The sequence below is a fragment of the Cydia strobilella genome, chromosome 5, assembly GCF_947568885.1.
Source record: "Cydia strobilella chromosome 5, ilCydStro3.1, whole genome shotgun sequence".
In the NCBI taxonomy this organism is placed as follows: domain Eukaryota; kingdom Metazoa; phylum Arthropoda; class Insecta; order Lepidoptera; family Tortricidae; genus Cydia; species Cydia strobilella.
Genome location: NC_086045.1, coordinates 21,712,508 through 21,735,115, shown reverse-complemented (window position 1 = coordinate 21,735,115; position 22,608 = coordinate 21,712,508). Strand labels below are relative to the sequence as shown.

The window sequence follows — 22,608 nt, the reverse complement described above, 5'->3', positions numbered from 1 at the left end:
TCTTGTATAGTTTTTGTGATATCCGTTCCGGCTCTCATTTTTATCTTGATTATATACATCAGTGAAGGTGAAGGTTTGGTATCAAACAGTTATGGAGTCAAAATTTTTGCTCCTAGCATCCCTTCTCTCTTCCATCTTCCCTCTATACCTTCTTATTGCTTTGCCTAAAACATAATTTGAATGATCTCAAACAGAAATTAATCTAAGAGAATTTGTCATTAGCGAAATCTGGTTTCTTTCCACAGTTCCCGTAACTCATTTATTTTTATTTGTTGTTTATCTCTGATCCGCTTGGCTATCTACGTAGGTAGTTAGGTACCTACTACCTACTGACGCAGATGTTCTAATAACCAGTTCCAGCGGTGGCAGCACGGTGGCATTTTTATCGCCTGTCACTATGCATGTCACTTTCGCACATACTTGTTAGAACGTGACAGGCATGGTGACAGGCGAGAAAAATGCGACCGTGCTTAGCCCGCAGTATGATATAATGAACTTGTATATATTTTGCTACTAGAGTACAAACGTGTCTGCACTCAAAATATTATAAAAAACCGGCCAAGTGCGAGTCGGACTCGCGTTCCAAGGGTTCCGCGCGTACATTATACAATTTAAACAATGTATTTTTTATGTGAAACGTGAGTGAAATATCTTTAAAAAACCCGTAGGGGTCGGATTAAAAACTAAGTAATTATGTCCGACTCACGCTTGACTGCACATTTCTAATAGATTTTCCTGTGAGAAAGATCAATTTTTTGTATTTTTTCAAAATTTTAGACCCAGTAGTTTCGTAGATAAAGGGGGGAATGGAAATTTTTTGCCTAGTTTCTTGAATAACTTCTAAACTTTTTATCCTAAAATTATAAAAAAAATATATTTGAGATTCTCACAATAAGCTCTTTCATTTGGTATGTAGCACGATATAGTTTGAAAAACTTTATTTTTTAATTTTATAATTTACCCCCCAAAAGTGGCCCCCATGTTTAAAATTCATTTGTTTACGTTACATGCCCGTCTTTGGGTCACAAACTTACATACGAATACCAAATTTCAACTTAATTGGTCCAGTAGTTTCGGAGAAAATAGGCTGTGACAGATGGACAGACGCACAAGTGATCCTATAAGGGTTCCGTTTTTTCCTTTTGAGGTACGAAACCCTAAAAGTACCAAAACATCATCTGTGGGTGTGATGGTGTTTTACTGTGAAGTTGCTTGTTTATTTGACACTAACTTATAAGGTTTTATTAACTGGGGCCCGTTTATCAAAAGCTTGTAGCTTGTAATACAAGTGGAAGTCTCTTTCTAACAAGAGCTGTCAAAAAGGGACTTCCACTTGTATTACAAGCTACAAGCTTTTGATAAACGGGCCCCTGTAGATAATCAGTAGTACAAATCATCTATAATAACCAATCATTATCTGTATCCATATTTACGACGAACTTATATATATATATATATATTGTCAAAAAAAATATTTCGTGACACACACCTTTATTAGGGTTGGGTAGCTAGAGCCCAAAAATTAAAAACGGGACCCTATTACTAATACTCCACTGTCCGTCTGTCTGTCTGTCTGCCACCAGGCTATCTCATGAATCGTAATGGCTAGACAGTTAAAATTTTCACAGATGATGTATTTCTGTTGCCGCTATAACAACAAACACTGAAAAACAGAATAAAATAAATATTTAAGTGAGGCTCCCATACAACAAACGTGATTTTTTTGCCGTTTTTTGCGTTATGGTACGTAACCCTTCCTGAGCGAGTCCGGCTCGCACTTGACCGGTTTTTGCTGCATGTCTCTAAATTACTTCTTAATAAGCCTAAACACGATGGGTTTTATGTTTTTACATCTAGGAGTTTCGTTTGACAGTACCTTCCGACTGCTTCATCAGAATGTGCCATTTTCAACCAAAAGGGTACTTATTGTCGCTTGTCAGTAAGGCGCTATTTCCATATAGCTTCAATTAGAAATCAACCTTATCGACAAGCGACAATGTGGTACCTTTTGATTGAAAACGTCACAGATTAGCTCCGTGCATTGCCATCCGAATTACGGAAGAATCAGTGGACCTACCGCGAACCAAGTTCGACGTGCTCCCTCCCTGTCACACTTACGTACGAATTGACAAGTGCGTAAGAGAGGCAACACGTCGAACGTGGTTCGCGGTAGACCCTCTGATACCAGAAAGTGGTTTATTTATTTCAATACAATTCTAAATGTTTATTTCAGGCTGAAATGCCTATAGATAATATAAAGATAATATAATAAATACATCTGTTTAAAATTAAAATACATAATTATCAATAACCATGAAATAAAACTATGAAAACGGATTATATCGCGTATATTGAATTTATAATACATCCCGACGTTTCGAACTCTTTACAGCGTTCGTGGACGGGTGGGTGACACCCGTCACGCCCACGTCACCCGTTGACCACGAACGCTCTGAAGAGTTCGAAACGTCGGGATGTATTATAAATTCAATATACGCGATATAATCCGTTTTCATAGTTTTATTTCATGAGTAACTATCGCGGTAACCGAAGACAATATTATCAATAACCATTTAAATTACAAAGTAAATTGACAAAACAAAATAAATAAATAAATGACAATCAATTTCACAACATGTCAAAACAGAGAACAGAGCTAACAAAAAAATATTTCCAATTATTGTATTGTTTTCCCTTCAATTCGGTTACCACGATAGTTACTCATGAAATAAAACTAAGAAAACGGATTATATCGCGTATATTGAATTTATTATATATTTTTTTCCTCATTATTATTCACAACGACGGGACTTAATCGCGTAAAATAAGTTTTTACCTATGCTGTGCGTATTTTTTTCCTTCTATTTAAAAGTAATTAATGCATTTTAGACAATAAGTAATATAATGCCAAATGGCACGTAAGGTTTATCTGTTAGTGCTGATTGATTGATATAAATAAATAAACTAAAAGAAAAAAAACAACACGTTCACGATTTGGCGTTTTACGCTTGACTTTATTTTATTCAATTGCCATCTTCACTGATTTGCCGTTTTAAATAAATGACATGCTATCTTGAATTCATAATTATATGCATATACATATGTAAATGCATTAGCAAGTCAGTGATCAGAACACGTGTAATTTAGTTGACTTCGGATAAAATAGCAGATATTATGATAGAAAGAGGAAGACGTCCACATCTTACGAGTAAGTAATTGAATGTTTCCGCAATTAATTAAATAATAAACAAATATTATAGGACAATGACACACAGAACAATGATTTAAACTTTTACGATTCTTACTCATTATTATTCACAACAGCGGGACTTAATCGCATAAAATAAGTTTTAAATTTACCTGACGTTTCGAGGACGTCGTTGTCCCCGTGGTCTCGAAGAAGACTGACTAAAGTTGACATCAACATCTAGCCGCGCGAGTTTTTCGAACTACCCGCTTATGGTCTTGTTTATCAGGAGGTAAATTTGCAACTTATTTTACGTTATTAAGTCTCGCCGTTGTAAATAATAATGACACACAGATCGACCAAGTCTCACAGTAAGCTCAATACTTACATTTATATAGATAGAAAACATCTATAACTCAGGAACATATTTGTGATAAACACACAAATAATGCGCTTACCAGGATTCGAACCCGCGTCGTTCGAACTTTGCAATCAGGGCCACTAACGACTGCCCGTCAACTTGAGTTGTAATGCCAAGAAATTGAGGATGAAAGCTTTAAGTTTTGTTGATGTAATTATACACGGCCTGCGGGGCTAAGATGGACGGCTGTCTATCGCTTGTCACCATACCTGTCACGCTCTAAGAAGTACGTAAGTGCGAAAGTGACGCATTATATGACAAGTGACAAAAACGCGACCATAATACCGGTGCTGATTCGAACTTTCTTTAAACAAAAACGTCACTTTTGACTGATATATCCGATCCTTAACGTATCTTTGGCAATTTTTTGACGTTGGTATCTTAACCTTTTGGACGCCAGTGACCGATATATACGCACCGTAGTTTCAACGAATGAATGAGGTGTAGGAGGATGGAAAGGATTAAATGGACGGAAAGAAAGACGAATGAAGAGGCTTTGAATATGGTAGGAGAAAGGCGAAGCTTATTAAATAGCATAAGGAATAGGAGAGGCAAGATGTTAGGACACCTAATACGAAACGACAACTTTTTCCTAAACATCCTGGAAGGCAAAATTGAAAAGACGAGAGGCAGTGGAAAGCCTAGAATCACATATCTGAGCCAAGTAAAAGAGAATGCATCGTACGAGCAAACAAAAGACTGGCTCAGGAAAGAAAGGATTGCCAATTACTCTACCGACAAGAGCAAAGCTCTTAAGTTATGATAATGATGAGGTTCAACGCCAAAGACCGATTAATCCCTCACAGACCACAGAACATTGTAGACCTACGTGCATTGTGCATAAAGTTCAATTTCAGTTTTCACACTTCGGTGACGTGGCGTCTGGATGACAGCTTTTGTGTTTGACACGGCGTCGAAAAGGTCAAAGGCTCAAATCAGGCCGACATTAAAAAACGGCAAAAAAATCACGTTTGGTGTATAGGAGCCCTACTTAAATATTTATCTTATTTTGTTTTTAGTATTTGTTGTTATAGCGGCAACAGAAATACATCATCTGTGAAAATTTCAACCGTCTAGCTATCACGTTTCATGGGATACAGCCTGGTGACAGACGGATAGACAACGGACGGACGGACTTAGTAATAGGGTCCCGTTGTTACCCTTTGGGTACGGAACCCGAAACAATGATAAAGCTGTCTTCACATTGCATAGCGCTGTTTCGCTCGCCCTCCGAAGGGCGTTTGTATCTATATCTACTTCAGTTTGATAACTGCGTTGAAACGTTAAAGTACGTTAAAGGTGATAGGTACCCATACTACCTATTATTATAAACAAGTTATAATATGCACTATTCGAAGACACAATAATGATTATGAATTGATTAGTGACTTTGTATAGGTAATGATAAATACAGTATGGAATGTCGTCGCAGTGAATACGACAAAGTATAATGATAATGATATTTAATTCCCATAAAGCGCAACTTGTTCACTGCTCAGAACTGTACAACGTGTTCTGAAGGGGTCTCTATTGTTTGACATAATTATTGAAATTTATAATGTAATGATTGTCATATTATCATTAGTCATAATTTGGTTTTTCTCAGAAACGCGTAACTTTTCAGGATTGCCATAAAACAAACCTAACCTAACCTAACCTATATCTATAGGATAACCCGAGGAAAATCCTGAAAAGTTAACGGTTTCAGAATTTTGACTAATGATAATATGACAATCATTACATTATGACTTTATATAATTATGTCAAACAAAGGGACCCCGTTCTGAACAGTCCTGAGCGAGCAATAGTTCGTTCTTGCAAGGTAAATGTCACTTCAGCGAACGAAAGTGTTCATCCAGTGATCATCAGCTGGACGCGGCGAACTTCTGAGCGACGAACGAACAATTGCTATTTCACTCATTCATTCAGTGAAAAGGACGTCCGAGCTCTTGTTCTGAACATAAACTCGGCGTTGTACGTGCTCGGTGCAAGGGCCTGACACTCTTTGATAGAGAAATATAGTCTTATTGCGATTTGCGATGTAAAGGGGCCCACTGATTACCAGTCCGCCAGACGATATCGGCCTGTCAGTTATTCGGAACTGTCCAATTTTTGTTCTAACTGACAGGCCGATATCGTCCTGCGGACTAATAATCTGTGGCTCCTTAAAAACGAAATCATCATCATCATATCTTCGCCCACTTCCGAGCATAGGCTTCGCTTTGTGTCCGCCACTTGTCCCGGTCCTGAGCTAGTTACATACGACAGAAGTGCATTGCGTAAGCGACAGTCACTCCCTTATACAGAATTACGCTGTCCCTGATTCTTAATTAATTCATCAAGATCTATGCTAATCAGTAATCTCCATTAAATTTCACATTAAACTTCCAAGGCAATGGGGCAGCATCAGGAGTCCCCTGTTTATGAGGGCTACCGCGTTTAATTTCGCTGCTAGGGGCGCTAGTTTGCATGGAGGTCTTTCAAAATGTCAAATGCATAGAGTTTTGGGGGTTTCAATCTTTATTATCGGGAATTTCCACCATATTCATAATTGTGGTAAATCTTTGTCCATTATTGATTAATCATGGTAAACAATAGATATAGCTCATTAATGTTAGTGGTTTAAAAAAGTGCCAACTAAAATATATGCAATATTAAACAGGTTGAAAAAATGGCACATTTAAACGTTAAAATCACAGACCTAAAATTTATGCTTATACCTTTGTGTATATAGAACGCATTGATTTTATAAAAATAAGCATAGAAGAATTTTGAGATCTGTTTTTCTGGACCTACATCTACAGTGGCGCCAACTGGTGAGCACAAATACGGTAGCCCACATTGGCACGAAATGTAAATGTCAAGTTTAAGCTTCCAATGTAGCCCACAAGCTTGTTTGATACAAATAAACATTCATTCATTCATTCATTCAAGATGGCAGAACCTACAATACACAAGAAAAAGAACGTAAATGGGGTTGGCAACTGTCAAAGGTTTGCATAGATGGCGCCATCATAGCTTGCCCCTTTTTCTATGAGATTTGTCTTAAAGGGCTGCCATCCAGGGCATAAAACTCCATTAAAAAAACAATAATTTGACACAATTCTAGGGATTGACAAAGCAAGCTATGCTGGCGCCATCTCCTAAATACTTTGACCGGCCAACTCCATTGTAGAGGGCAACTTTCTTTGGCGTGAAGTGTCAATGTACAGTTTATGTTTCCGATTCAGGCCACAAGATGGCAGACTCTCCAACGCGCACGGCAGCGAAGTATGCGACCTATTCGATGAGACCTCATTACCTATACCTTCCCGATTAAATTTTACAGCTTTTAGTTACGTCAAACAGACAGATAATGTCAAGAAATTTTTTACGGAGAAATTATTGTGTACAAAATTAAAATGCAGAAACGACGACGTAACTCATCGGTTTCATCACCATCTCGATTTGAACGCCCAGTGCCAATAACGCATATGAACAATGGTTCATCTTCAAAAGTTCCTTACCTGCCCACCGCAGCACTCCAAATATTAAAGGAAGAATCAAATATCGACTTGGCTGAGGAACCAAGCGAGCAGTACATCGAGAGTCAAGCTTTCAAATCGGAAATCGAAAGGTTTATAGAAATTTCTAAATATTTTTCAAGTCCTGTAAGAAAAACTGCTTCTTATCTATGCGAAAACCGCCTAGTTGCATATCCTAACCCGTACAGAATCGAGTACAAGCGAGGTAGCATTACGACAGAGCACATCAAGTTCTCCAATCTTACGCTGGATCCGGTTTACATTAAGTTCTTCAAGCTAACCCCTGACATAGAAGAAATTAAGTTTATCAATTTGGCATTGTCCAGATGCAAGCGGATACCTCCGGGGCTATCTTTCAATCTTGGCTTTGTCTATGACGATGTAAACGAAAACTTACCATGCAATGCTAAAATGATATTTGTCGCATCCAGAAAAACTACCACTCCTTGTTATCAAATGTGCGAAATCGATTTAGATATTGATGTAAAAAAGACGAGAATGGTGGTTACGTAAGCAGAGTATTCATCTATAAATAAAATCTCATTACGTCTAAGAAATATGTAATGATAGCCTCTAGAAATATCGCCCTTCTTAATATCAAGTGGGGGAAGCAACGTCCATCGGATTGGAGCATTATTGAATAGCCTACTATATCAATGTTGATAGCAAATCATAACAAATTAAGAAGGAATTGTGTCAAATATAGCCCCATGATGATATTATTTGTTTCTTTGTATGGTTAAGGGGCTACCTGAGGTTTTCATCGATTTTTGACAAGTTTTGAATCGTATCTCCTACTTTTGCACTACATATAGAATTATAAGACAAGTGGCTATCGGTTCTTCAATCTTTTATCTCCATTTTTGTCTACCGGATTGTGAAAAAAATGAATACTTATTTATTTATGATTGTTTTAAACATTGTCTAAAAAAACACTTTTTTCGTATCTCGATTGCTGTGAAAGATCTTACTTATACGAAATCTACATATTAAGGTTCGTCTTAGACGTCTCTAAAAATTTGTCTAAGGTTTTAATTTTAAATTAATTAACACAAAAGTTTTGGCCAGAAAACCAGTTTTTTGGCCTAAAATTGTTCGACTTTGATGCCAAATATTTCGAAAACAATGAACTTTGAAGTTAATATGGGATACTATATTGCTAAAATCCGTTGCTGTTAATATGATAAGCTACAAAAAACATTAGAAAACTAAGGAATTCAAATCGAAGGTCATTGGGGCATGGGATCCCCTTAACGCACACATGCCGCCTCGCCTGAACCTCCCCGGTCTATCCGACATAAACCTAATCTCGTACAGGAATAGAGGCCAGAGGCTACAGAGTATATTCAGTTCAATTCAATTCAATTATTTCAAATAATTTTGATCCATATAGTGTTAATAAGTACAACAAAACTTAAAATTAATTAAGGTTAGTGACATACAATTACAATTTACAAAACACACACATAGGTACAATACAATAAATTATAAAATAAAATACAATAACCTGACCTGAATAAGCTGACCTGGCTATAGTTTTCCACTCATCTACTCGAAGGTTAGCTGGAAGAGATCCCTTATAGGGATAAGTTCGCCTTTGTACTTCCATTACTGTAATTTATTTTTGTAAACCTGTGTTGTGTACAATAGAGTGATTACTAGGTACTACTACTACAACTACAATAATAAATAAAATAAAATCTAGGCAATCTAGAATAAATAAATAATATTTAGTTATTTATTAATATTTATACTCTGTAAATAGTATAATAGTCTGCAAGTATGATGTAGTTAACATTATAAGTAGCATAAAGATGTTCACCTAGGCTTGACCACCGCTCTGTATGATTACGAGTAAAGGCGAAAAGTTCAGTTAGCAAGGACGACCGGCAACGGCAGTTGCGCGAATTTGATTAGAATACTAACTTACTTAAATAAGTTTATCTAGGAAAATAAAAATAACAACAATATTTAAACCTGCCGTCTGTTTGGGCGGCCAGAATTAGTTATTTGTGCAACAAGAGAGGAAAGTTGGTTTTTCTTGCGCGTGTTTATCTTTCGCTACGCTCAAGATTCTAACTTAGAATCACTCGCTTCGCTCGTGATTCAATTATAGGATCTTTCGCTTTCTCGGAACTCAAAAACACGAGATGTAAAATAACTTTGCTCTCATGTTGCACACATAATTTTTCACCTCAGTAGTGAGAACATATTAAAGGTTAAAATGTATTTCGAATTACACAGAATAATACAGAGAATTTTTTTTTTATAAAAGTATGAAGTGGCAGTTCATGGCCTTCACTAAATTAAAAAGCTACTTAGTTTTACTCCCTGGAGTAAGGAATGTCTCACTTTACTCATTCCAGGGAGAGACGAAAGAAGGCTTGTTCGAGCTGCTGAGGTGAAAAATATTTGTTCAATCTTGAAAATTCAACCATGAGGACAAATTCAACAGGTATTATATATTTCTATGAAATCTGCTATTTTATTTTATATTTTTAATATTTATAATGCTGGAGTTAATATAAATTAAAGAATACTTTTTTTACTGTGTCGCAAATTACGTTTTCTCTATTCGCTAAATATGAAAGTAATCAGTGGAATATTTTGATGTGATGATACATTCATACAAGTTTAAGTCTATAGGATAAATCGTTATTTACCACTATGTTTATCTTTTATTTCAATATTATATATAAATTTTAATTTATTAGCTCCGTGAGCTGTTAACCAGGCCAATTTCTCCCTTGGGATGTTACCTGCGATTGCATCGGGGTCTGGTGTTCTGCCTTTTCTCCGAAGTTGCCAACCAACTTTCCGCAGATGATTTACTTTGGCAACCAACATTCGGCAAACTTTAATTATGACATCGTTTTACTTGGTAGAATTATTGTTAAATATATTATACAACATTTGGATTACATTTCTTACGCCAAATCATTCATTTGGCTAAATATTTTAAATATGATAACGTCTAGTCATGATAGGTGCGACGACGAGCGAAGCGAGGATGAGCGTGTTAGGATTACAACTTTTTCGAGATATAATTTATATGTAATGAAGTACATATGATTTGATTTCAATCACACAAATGTGAGGTGTTTGTTGCGAACTACTATTATTCTGCGGTTTTATTGAGATTTATTATTTACATTTACTAATAAACTGGCGGTCTTAAGTTTTTAAATCCAACGTAAGTATGTATAACCAATTATTATTTATCTCCACGAGACTTAATCGCGTAAAATAGGTTTACGCGATTAAGTCCCGTGGAGATAAATAATAATGAGTAAAAATCGTGAAAGTTTAAATCAGTGTTATGTATAACCAAGTCAGTTTTTTAATTTTGTACTATCTATGGGAGCATTTATTAAACAACTTTGCCATAAAATTATTAATATTATTCTTTATAATTTTAATAAGAAATACAGGCCAAGCTGGCCAAGTATGAGTCAGTCTTATATAAAAAATTCGAATAATTAAAAACAATACTTATTTATAAGTATGAATGAAACTTGCAGGATACTTTAGATTAACTTATTAATAGTTATTTATAGATTTACTTTTTTGACGACCGGTCTGGCCTAGTGGGTAGTGACCCCCTGCCTGTGAAGCCGATAGTCCTGGGTTCGAATCCCGGTAAGGGCATTTATTAGTGTGATGAGCACAGATATTTGTTTCTGAGTCATGGGTGTTTTCTATGTATTTAAGTATTTATATATTATATATATCGTTGTCTGAGTACCCATAACACAAGCCTCCTTGGGCTTACCGTGGGACATTATTAAAGGGCTTTTTCGAGTAAACGAATATGTCGCCCCAAGAATCTCCTATAATTTTTATTTATTATTATTTATTTATAGATTAGATTAGATTATTTATTTCATAAAATAAATTACAGTACAACTACGCACTACTACACACCTAGTACCTATAGTTTTGTTTAAACAATTACAAATTCAAAGCTACCGAACTTGACATTGCTAACAGTAGAATAACAGAAAATACATCACCAATAGTTCCCTACCTAAACTCACACGTTTTGTATACGTGACAAGAACATTTACATTTTAATCCCAAAGTCACGGTAACTCTTTTTTAAAGTCCATTTTAACTAGGGCTCCCGGTATCCGTGTTACACGCCGAAACGAATACCCGTGTTCTTAAGCCCGGCGGTACTAAGAACCCGGTTTACACGGAACCGCCGGGATTCGAAAACGTTTCGAAGGAACGTTCCCAAGAAACGTATCTCAGACACGTATCTCCGTTTACACGGGTACTTAAGACCGTTCCGAACGGGTCCGATTACTCCGCACCAGTTTGAGCCTATGTACAATGGTAACAAGGTCCACTTTCAACTATTATTATGTTGACTTCAGATGAATTCGTTTGTCGTACGATTTTTTAAGTAAAACTTTTATTCTATCGCCCCAATTTATTAAGTTAACATTAAAACCGCGATTTTAATACCGTAATTCGAATTAATTTCCGATTTTATTTTAGTTAAATGCCTACAATCCGAAAAAAGTTTCACTTGTATCGTGGTTTCATAAAACCGCACAATTACTTTTTTTTTAAATTGTTTTTAACCGTATTGATAAAACATAGGTACTGAGCCATCTTCCTATGTTTAATAGTAGGTATATATAATTTTTATTTTAAACTATTTATATCATTTAATAAAACCGATTGCTTCTAAGCTAATTACATAAATTTGATATCGATCATAGTTTTTTTTATAATTACATAATGGTATAGTATTTTTTCGTTAATAATAGGTGTGCAGAATACAATATTAATTAAAAATAACAGTTTAATTATTTCGTGGTTATTTTTATCTCGGGTGTATTACTGCTTTGCGAAAACAACAAACCTGCCAACGGCGCAAAAAAGTTCGGTACACAAAAGCGGGATTATCGAGTAAACATGCTCAAATGAAAAGCAGAATTTTACCCAAGAACCATAAAAACCCATACTACCTTGGATAACTTGCGATAATATTACTAATTACATTAAGATAGATCTTTAAATTGGTAATCATTCATAATTCACTTTGGTCACTTTCTCACTAGCGTTCAGGTAATAAACTTAAATGGTCCATCCATCCATTGTTTTCCAATATCCTTTTGTTTGTCATCGTCGAAAACATGTGGGTTCCCAAACTATTATCACAAGTGTCACCGCGAATTATAAGCTTTATGTCGTTGTAATAAGGTCAAAACATCTGCACAAGAAATTGTTTTCCATTGTTTTGTAGCCGCGCCGCACTAAAAAGTGTTTTACTATGGTAAGAGGTACCTAGAGCAAAAACAATTAGAATTTATTGAGAAGGTGCAATTTTATCAAGTTGATTTAAAGTGTATATTAATAACTAGCGACCCGCCCCGGCTTTGCAAGGAGAGTCAAGCATAATAAAATACATTCTGTAACAAGTATTCACATCGGAAGCCCAATAATACTAAGACTTCCATCCACCTGTCTGTCACCACTCACTAGGCTGTATCTCATGAACCGTGATAGCTAGACAGTTGAAATTTTTACAGATGTATTTCTGTTGCCGCCATAACAACTAAAATTTAAAATTTAATTTTGTACGGAACCTTCGGTGGGCGAGTCCGACTCGCACTTGTCCGGTTTTTTTTAGAAGTTAATAATGGGTTAATTATTCTTAAAATATAGACAGACAGCCATCGCGCACTTTTTTGTAGACTTTTTTCCACCATACATTGTGTCGTTATATCTCAAATAGATTGGGCAGCGTTTTCGATTAAGCTATTGGCCAGCGTGATTTTTTCTAACTTCATTAGCAAACATCGTCATATTTCTACCAATTTAAACAAAACCTTAACAATATATACACATAAACATTCCCAAAGAAAAACTTATTCATAGGTGAGGTCTGGTTATCGCGAACATACAGACAGACATACAGATACGGCGGGGGACTTTGTTTTATAAGGTGTACCTACACTACATTATATGACAAGAAATACAATTTCATATCATGTTCTCAAATTGACCTAAAAATAAAGAAGCAAGTTAAAAATGTATTTTTTTATAAATACTTACCTAATGCCAATTTCGAACATTAGTTTGACTTCCTGCCTACATACTGAACTCGAAGGTTCTAATGTTTTTTTTTAAATAGGTACTAGCAAGTTTTTATTTTATTTTATTGCTAACCCGCAACGTAAAAAAAGTAGCTATTTAAAGTGCTATATAAAATACTACTTTGATAAGAAGCGTGAATACTCGTAATACCTAATGCAAGCAAAAACTACCTGCTCAAGAAAGGGTTTTCTAAACTGTTTATTGAATTTCGACTCTATGACCCACGGAATAAGATTAAATATGACAGAAACTCGTCATGAATCTTTTGTCTATTCATTTGTAGCTGGCGTTCGTTCCTTCGCTACTATCGTCAAGGACGTGTCCGGAGCCACGGATAAATAAGATACGTATCTTCGAATACCCGTTTATCCGTGTACACGGGTCTTAACTACACGTTTCTTAATTAAACGTGCGGAACGGGCCAGAAAACCGTTTACGTATTATTCGGAAACGGGTATTCGAAACGTGTAAACGAAACACGGATTCGACCGCGAGCCCTAATTTTAACTAGACCGAAGACTGAACTCGGGTCTACATTATTTTATAACTTAAGAGAATAGTGGACGACCGATTCTCCATACAAAAGTAGTCCCCAGTTTCCTCCCTGGATATTGATATTGTAGACTATCATTTCGATGCTAGTGCGGAAAGTATCTCATTACTTAGCGAGTGGCAAGACTCGGGACGAGTGAAGAATGACATTTAAGAGTTATACTCTTGTCGGTGGAGCGATTTCCATAAGTGTCGGTCCTCTGCCTTCTCCTTGACAGCCTGATACGACACAACGTTGAATTTTTTCATCTAGATATGTATGTTCTCCTTGGTCTCCCCCTCCGTATCCTTGCCTCAACCCTCCTCCTTGTCCTTGCTTGCTTGTCTTGTCAAAGGTGTGATTTTAAGATTGTAAGAGCAATAAATTTTAAAATTGTTTGTGGTTTTGATATTGATATGTTACGCGCTAATACGTGATACGCGTACTGGTACGCGCGAAATGCACTGCGATTTTTCGAGTTTGGTTTGACAAAAATACTACTTTTAAATTACTTCAATCACTGAATTACACAGAGACAGAAGCTATTATACAGTGTCACCTAACCCTAGTTTATTTAAGTTTTTAGTTTTAAGTATTACATTTAAATTTTAAATTTATGTTATATGATAAAGTATGTCCTGTTACCTAAGGACGAGGAGAGCCGACCCCAAATGAAGGGATAAGGCTAGGAAGAAGAAGAAGAAGAAGATATGATAAAGTATGACTTGCATACGAAACAAAATTCTGTTGTACAAATGTAACTGGTTCCCCGCTATACAGGTGCAACCTAGTGCGGGGGCCCCTGGTAACTATGTTTTATAAATCTGTTTGTGAAATAAACTATTCTATTATAAATATTCTATTGAAAAAGTGGCAGGACAAGTGAAATTAAATTGATTATAACATAAGTCTATGTCCATTCTATGTCGATAAAATTAAGACGTAAGACGTTAAGTACGACCATTTTGTTATTTTTAAATACCTATTATATGAATATGATTTCAATCTAATAGGTACCAATACTTCCCAATCTTCATTCAAGAATTGACCTCTACGTATGACGCTCGACTAATCTGTGACGCACACCCAATTGATACACATTAAATCACTTCATTAATTAAGTTTTTTTGTATCCTTGAAGTTGTTTATTGTATGTCGAATTCTGAACAATGATAAAACGTATTGTTCGCACTTTCACAATATTTATTAATAACAAAAAACGGCTAAGTGCGAGTCGGACTCGCGCACGAAGGGTTCCGTACCATTACTGAATTGCCCCACTTAATTTATTTTATTCTGTTTTTAGTATTTGTTGTTATAGCGGCAACAGAAATACATAATCTTTGAAAATTTCAACTGTTTCACGGTCACGGCTATCACGGTTCGTGAGATACAGCCTAGTGACAGACGGACAGACAGACAGACACAGCTAAGCTAAGAGTACTAATACTACTAATTCTACTACTAATAGCTTACTTAGTGTGTATGTTGGCGGCAGATCGTAAAATCGGGCATATCGAGATATTCCTAGGCGAAACGCCGCCATTTCATGATCTGACTAGCGACTACCAGCCATTTCGTTCAAACCTCAACGTTTGACGATTTTCCTGGCGTTTAGGCATATCAAAAAAGTTGGGTGTGATATTCCTAGACAGATCATGAAACGCCGGCATTTCCATAGCCATATTGTGCAAACTTCAAGTATAAGAAATACAAATAGTCATACATAATTATAAATATATCAAAGATCATTTATATTCAGGCAACTATAAGGCATTAGGATTGAAGCCAGAGGAGCAAATCACTTTTATATATTTATATTTATTTAGCTTATGCACCCTGAAAGGTGGGCCAAAATGGTTACCGAGTGGGACCCACGGAACACCATAGATGGTGCTGGCCGGGGTGCAGGCAGGCCGAAAAGGAGATGGCGGGACGACTTGGACGCATTTTATCCAGATTGGCGGGACACTACAAACGACAGGGTCGAGTGGAGGAAACGAGGGGAGGCCTTTGCCCAGCAGTGGGACACTAAAGTAGGCTATATAAAAAAAAAAAACAAAACTAACATTCAATAATTGGACCGTTATTTTGTCTTTTATGATGATGTTAAATGAATTATATTGAATTAAAAACCACAAGTTGATAATTTATGCGACAGTTTTCTGCCCTGTCACTGCTTTTCCGGTTACCAACGGCTACTGATGTGCCGTTGGAAATTTTTCAAAATTGTAAATTTCCACGTAGGTAAAACGTTTAGTTCTTATTTTTGGACAGGAATCGAATTTTTTCCAGTACCAAAATAAAAAATTCCTTTGTTTCCTGTGAAATTTCCGATAACTTTTCCAACATTTTGGAAACTTTCCGCAACTTGCACTACAAACTTTCCAGTAGTTGATGACGGATATTATTATGTTTGACTTGTAACTTGTAATTATCTAGGTACTGGTTATCGATAAACAAATAATCTTCATTGAAAGCAATCAGGACTGTATTATAAATAGTATACCCGTTTATATTCATACCTAGTATAAGTTGAGGAAAAAAACTACATTAACATCCGGGGTATGAACGCCCTCTTGCGGAAAAGTCCAATACTTATGATATTTAATGAGGCAGTGGTTCAAGTATACTTGCCCACACTCGTGCCTACTTCACTTCGTAGTACCACAATGTTTACATAGATGGCATTGCAATCAAAGTAAAAATAACAGTTTCATTATTATTTTCTTCTAACATTTTAGTTTTACATTATTATCGAGAAGGATTTTGGAACTAGGGGTACGCAATAAAAGTTTTCTAGATTTAATAGTGCTATTTTAAACACTACCTAAAGCCTACGCAAATCAAGGCGCAGTGTTCATTATTTCAGAATTGTAGGTAATGTTTTTTTGCAGGCGTCACTCTGTGGTTAATAAAATATTATCTTCTTGTTGATTACTTTAAATTAGGTACAGTGGGAGTAGGAGTTCACAAACGTATTTACAAGTCAACGTTTCAAAATATTTTTATCTACACACATATCATATCATAATCCCTGTACCTATATTGCCTTCGAAATCCGTAAATGTGACGTTTTCAACCAAAAGGTACCACATTGTCGCTCGTCGATAAGGTTGATTTCGAATTGAAGCTATATGGAAATAGCGCCTTATTGACAACCGACAATAAGTACCCTTTTGATTGAAAATGGCACAAATAATAGCCAACATAAAGATAAACTGTTTAGTTACAGCAAATTTCTTACACCTGTGAAAATGTTTAGCTTCATTAGTATATCTAAATCGATTTCATAATGACAATCAAATTTCGAACATATCTGAAAAAAAAAAAGCAATTTGATTAAGCGTTCGAGACCGCGCGAAAACTACAGTAACCAACGATACAGCCGCTCTCATCGCCGTTTCCTGTCGCGTCCACGAAACCATTCGCTATAGTGGTGACCACCGACTGAACAAGAAGCAAGAAGAGAATCACAACCAAGAAGATGGGTTTTCCACCGACTACCTCAGCTCTCGACACCCAATTCCTCATCGGCGAGATAAGAAGATTATCACTCGAAGTCGCCGAGCTGCGTTCGAGACCGCGCGAAAACTACAGTAACCAACGCTACAGCTGCTCTCATCGCCGTTTCCCGTCGCGTCCACGAAACCATTCGCTATAACCCTATTCTAATATCAGTCGAGATGACATTTTATTCGAAATGAAATGTCAATTGCATACAATTTGAATAATCTCGCAAGTATCGAACAATATGGAAATCGACCCCGACTCTAGTTTGTATCTGAATTTAAAAATTAACTACGGATGCGTGACATGCGTGAGAAAAGTTTTCTTTACCGCCATTTGACGTGCAGTTTATCTTTTAATGAGGGCTAACGCGTATGATTTCGCCGCTAGGGGCGCTAGTGTAGATGGTGGTCTTTTCCATAGTTCGAAATGTCAAATGTCACTTGTTACTTCAATGACTGACAGCTGTTCTTTAGTCTTTTGGACCACCATCAACAGAGGCGCCAACTGGTGAGCAAAAAAACGATAGCCCTCATTAGTTTGTAAGTAAAAAATAATTTATTTTGTTGTTTTTAAAGTAACTAGCAAAAGTTTCGTGCAAATGTGCGATAAAGATTTTTCGGAGTCGCCACCTCATATCCGCGAATTCCGCCAGAGAGCAAATATGCCTCAATATGTCGGCTGTAATATGAGGTAAGTGAATATATCATAGACAGTTTATAATATGTGTGTAGATAACAGGTAGCAAAGTGACGTCAGCAACGTCATAATGACGTATACAAATCTGTTAGGAACGCAGTGTCAGGAATTATCACGCGCCATGTTGCGGAATTTCACTGGAATTAATTTTTTCATACTATACTGAACTGTCACCCTAATCCCTATAGAATGACAACGCCCTCTTGACTATTATCATATATAACTTTTACTGGTCAAGCTTAAACTGTACATAATAGGGGATATTACTGCAATGTTTTAATTCATTTCTATATATTGTAATGTATTGTACTTATTTTAAGTATCTAAGCTTGTAACGACATACCATGTAATGCACATATTACTTTATGGTGAATAAATGAAAATGAAATGAAATGAAATGAAATGAATGAAATGTTCTGCCACTAGAGTGCAGGACTAGCCTTTTTAGTAAACCATAGAGTAACTTATACATACTGTACCTTTAACAGGTTATTGACAAGTTTTCAGAGATAATAAAATATGACTGTCCATGGTTATCGCCTGTCACTATGCCCGTCACTTTCGCACTTACATACTTGTTAGAACGTGACAGGCATGGTGACAGACAATGAAAATGCGTCCTTGCTACTGCCGCAGGGCGCCAAATCTTAAAACACGCCAGTCAATCAAAGTTATTTTAAAGGGGCCTACTGACTATCAGTCCGCCGGACGATATCGACCTGTCAGTTGTTCGGAACTGTCAAATTTTTGTTCTAACTGACAGGCCGATATCGTCCGGCGGACTGATAGTCAGTGGGCCCCTTTAGGTTAAGTTGAATGTATAAAACTCTTGTACAAACCAAACAGAACTGGTAGCTACTTATTTCTTCGGCAAGAAAAGTCCATTTATATATCCGTAACAGGTTGATTAGCGAAAAAACGGCCCGTGTTGTTTTGCCCAGGGCTATCCCCATCGCTTCGCAGGCACTCGCCTTTAAGTGTGACCTTCACATACGTAAGAACTTCGCTCCATAGGGGTTCAGCCATGAACTGGTTTACCGGAGTGCTCCGCAGTACTTAAAAATCTCAGGACTTGCTGGTACCGTTACAGCTACGTGGGGCGGCGCCCGGGCGCCGCGTTGCGTTGCGCTCGCCGCTCAACAGGACACGAGACATGGACACAGAGTACTGGATGACAATCGTTAATAGAAACGTGACCATAACCTGCCATAACGTGACTTTTCGTAGCATCTGACATCCCGATATATTTTTTTCTTTTCGTTTGGCGTTTGTCAATGTACGATTTACGGCCTTGTAGCCTGTAGTGACCCTGTGTATGAAGCAGAGGAGGTCCCAGGTTCGAATCCTGGTTTAGTTTAATTTAGTTTATTTAACACAATGTATACAATTTTCACACAGGTAAAATATACGTACATTTCAGCTTGGTACTACCAAAGATAGATATAACTCCGTAATAGATAGATACAGTCTAAGGAAAAAACGTGCCTCGAAAATCAAGAAAATTAGATTCTCGTTCAGAGGGCGCTACTAGCTTTGGCCTACTGTCGTATAGATGGCGTTGACGGTTTCGTTTGTTATTTAATAATTTTAACGCATTTCAGTGAAAAAACATGGGTCAAAGTCATAAAAATAAATAATGCAAATAAAAAAAATCATTTATCTATATTTAAATACATTCTATCGTATATTTATAAATCTTCATTTTTAGTTTTAAAGTGTGTCGACAGATGGCAGTGAATTTACTGGGGTTACAAAATTTACTATGACAGTACCGCTCTAGTATAAGTTACTCTATGCTATGACAGTACCGCTCTAGTATAAGTTACTCTATGGTACTACTGTCGTCTAATGATCGTTTTTTTTGTAATAGACAAGCTAGATAGCTCTAAAACTTTGTACAATACAATAGGATAAGGTTCATAATGTATATCTATGTCTGTAATTAGTTTATGTAGCTTCAGATACCATATTAGTTTAAAATAAAATAAATTAATAAAAAAATTAAAAACACGACTGCGGAATTTTAAGCGAACTGAAAAGCTAAAAATAATTTTGATGTTAGTTACATAACTTTATGAATTCGAATTGGAATATAAATGTACACTTACGGTCATTTACAGTAAATACAAAGGTTTATGCACATTTACGATGTGACTGTACCTGTGTATTTTATTTTGATTGCAATCGGGGGACCTTTTGAACGGGAAAATGCACTACATCAAGGTCCCCCGACTAATAATAACATTAGAGAAAGAAAAAAATGTCCCAATTATAGTCTACTTTTACATTCTTTGAGTCATGTTTTAACAGGGTAGATTTTTTTATCTAATTCAATTAGAACATATTAATATTGTATTCGGTTACCGGTTATATCATATAACCGGTAACCATTTCCGGTAACCGGTTTGGTGGGTGAGTCCGACTCGCACTTGTCCGTTTTTCCGGTGGCAGCTCATTGATCTTAGAGTAGGTACCTACGGCTGTAAAAGATCTTCCAGTGATCTTACATATAGGATTGTTCTTTTCTTCTCTTCATTTGTATGTTTTTACTGACGTGTGCCAATAAAGAATATTCTATCTATCTATATACGAAATCTACATATTTGGGTCGTCTTTGACGTCTCTAAAAACTGGTCTAAGGTCACTCTAAGGTTTTAATTTTAAACTAATTAACACAAAAATTATGGCCAGAAAACCAGTTTGTTGGCCTAAAATTGTTCAATTTTGATGCCAAATATCTCGAAGACAATGAACTTTGAAGTAAATATGGATACTATATTGCTTAAAGCCGTTGCAGTTAATATGATAAGCTACAAAAAAACATTAGAAAACTAAGGGATTCAGATCGAAGGTCCTAAACTTTACAATAAGATCCCAACGAACATAGAAAACGATCGCACCAACAGGATTTATACTAAAACTGAAGTCGTTCGTTCCTTTAAGGAGCCCACTGACTATCAGTCCGCCGGACGATATCGGCCTGTCAGTTGTTCGGAACTGTCAAATTTTTGTTCTAACTGACAGGTCGATATCGTCCGGCGGACTGATAGTCAGTGGGCCCCTTAATCCAAAAGGCCTTTTATGCCCTTTTATTCTTGGATGAATAGCTCGACGATTAACTATTGCTTTTAATTTTGTTTAATGACGGTCTTAAAATTTTATTGTTGTATTTCTCTTTGTAATAATGTATTTATGTTTTGTTTTGACATCCATCTTGCATGCCTATGTACCTAATTGTAACACTGACACTGATTAATACAAATAAAAAAATATGAAAAAAAATATATGAAAAATATGGTCATTGGGGTCCCGTTAAAGTGAACGAAGTCAGAAAGTTTCTGGATCAGAAGACGGCCGGGATAGCCCATGAGTCAGTGCATCATGACACTGCTAACGGTAGCTTTCCATCTCGGCAAGTCCGCCAGGATAACGGGATCGCTCCCTTCGATTTCTGTTTCGAACGCCTTTCGATTTCGTGGCCCGTGTCGCCGTACGACCTCCAGCTTGCGTCACCTTCGTGTAATCGGGCTTTAGAAAATGAAATTCAGCACATTCGTGTCCCGCCTTACATGGCAAAGTTATGTTCTTTTGGGCCACGCCAAAGTTATGTTATCGCACGGCTTTGACTTAGATTTTTATCTCATAATACGTATTACACAAGATGGCGTCAAATATGTTATTGTGTGAATACTTTTATAAATTACCTGCGCAATAAAAGGCTCATCGTAATTCTTTTTTTTCTTAAACATTGGTTAGCATAAACAGTTGCAGTTTTGTCTTTGGCACTAGAGAGCATAGATGCAAAATTTGAAGCCACATTTATTAAAGTATAAAATTTTAAAAGTCGGTTAGCTTAAGATTCTTAAGAACCAGGCTTCATTGGTGCAGGTACGTTAAATAAAATATAGTAAGAAACATATTAAGATCATAATTATTACTCTTTTTTTTTGTAATAATAAAATTGTAATGAGAATTTCAATAAAATGATTAATACTTTTTTTTTATTGAATAAGGAAACAAATTACAGTTTGTTAGATTATTACAAGACCCATCGTAGGCAAAACCTTATGGAGGTTTGTGTGCCGATGGGGAGTTCGAGAATAACATAAAGAAAAACAATATTATATCCTGACTGACTTTCTTGTTTCGCTCTGTAATCTGACTAGTTACTAACTTACTAACCCAATATACTTAGCTCTTATCTAAATTCGTTTAAATATCCATACGAGACAAGATAGCTTAAAATAAATTGTTGATGATCTAAGAAAATAACGGTAAAACTTTATACCCTTAAAAACCTCATTGTCACACGGGTCGCGAGCGTCGTCGCTTCTGCGCCATTTTCCGAACGCACTTGTGTTAGTGCGAAAATATTCCGGGAGTGAGCGAGAGGAGAATGCCGAGGTGTACTGATGTGCGAGAGGGAGGAGCGCTATGCTAGGTTGCCGCGGAGGTCAGGGAACCACAAGTAGGTCGGCCTCATCCTTCCTCCACCGCGGCTGCGCGGGCGCCGTGGCTGTTGAACTTGGACGCGTTCGCGCAAAACACGGTTTTTGAATATGGAACAAAGCTTGAATTGTTTTTTACAGCAATAATAATGAGTTGCTAATGTGTCGCCTCATAC

The 22,608-nt window shown here is 36.5% G+C and overlaps 1 protein-coding gene and 1 long non-coding RNA gene across 2 annotated transcripts; both read left to right on the top strand.

Moving 5' to 3' along the window:
* The first annotated feature begins 6,938 nt into the window (after positions 1-6,938).
* LOC134741886 (uncharacterized) lies at positions 6,939-7,683 on the top strand. Its single transcript, XM_063674780.1, has one exon. It carries the CDS (start codon positions 7,010-7,012, stop codon positions 7,643-7,645), a length of 636 nt encoding a protein of 211 aa, XP_063530850.1. The 5' UTR covers positions 6,939-7,009; the 3' UTR covers positions 7,646-7,683.
* Positions 7,684-8,081: 398 nt separating this feature from the next.
* Positions 8,082-20,793, top strand: LOC134741643 (uncharacterized). Its single transcript, XR_010127894.1, has 2 exons — positions 8,082-8,160; positions 20,684-20,793. It is a non-coding gene; the product is annotated as an uncharacterized LOC134741643 (long non-coding RNA).
* The last annotated feature ends 1,815 nt before the right edge of the window (positions 20,794-22,608 follow it).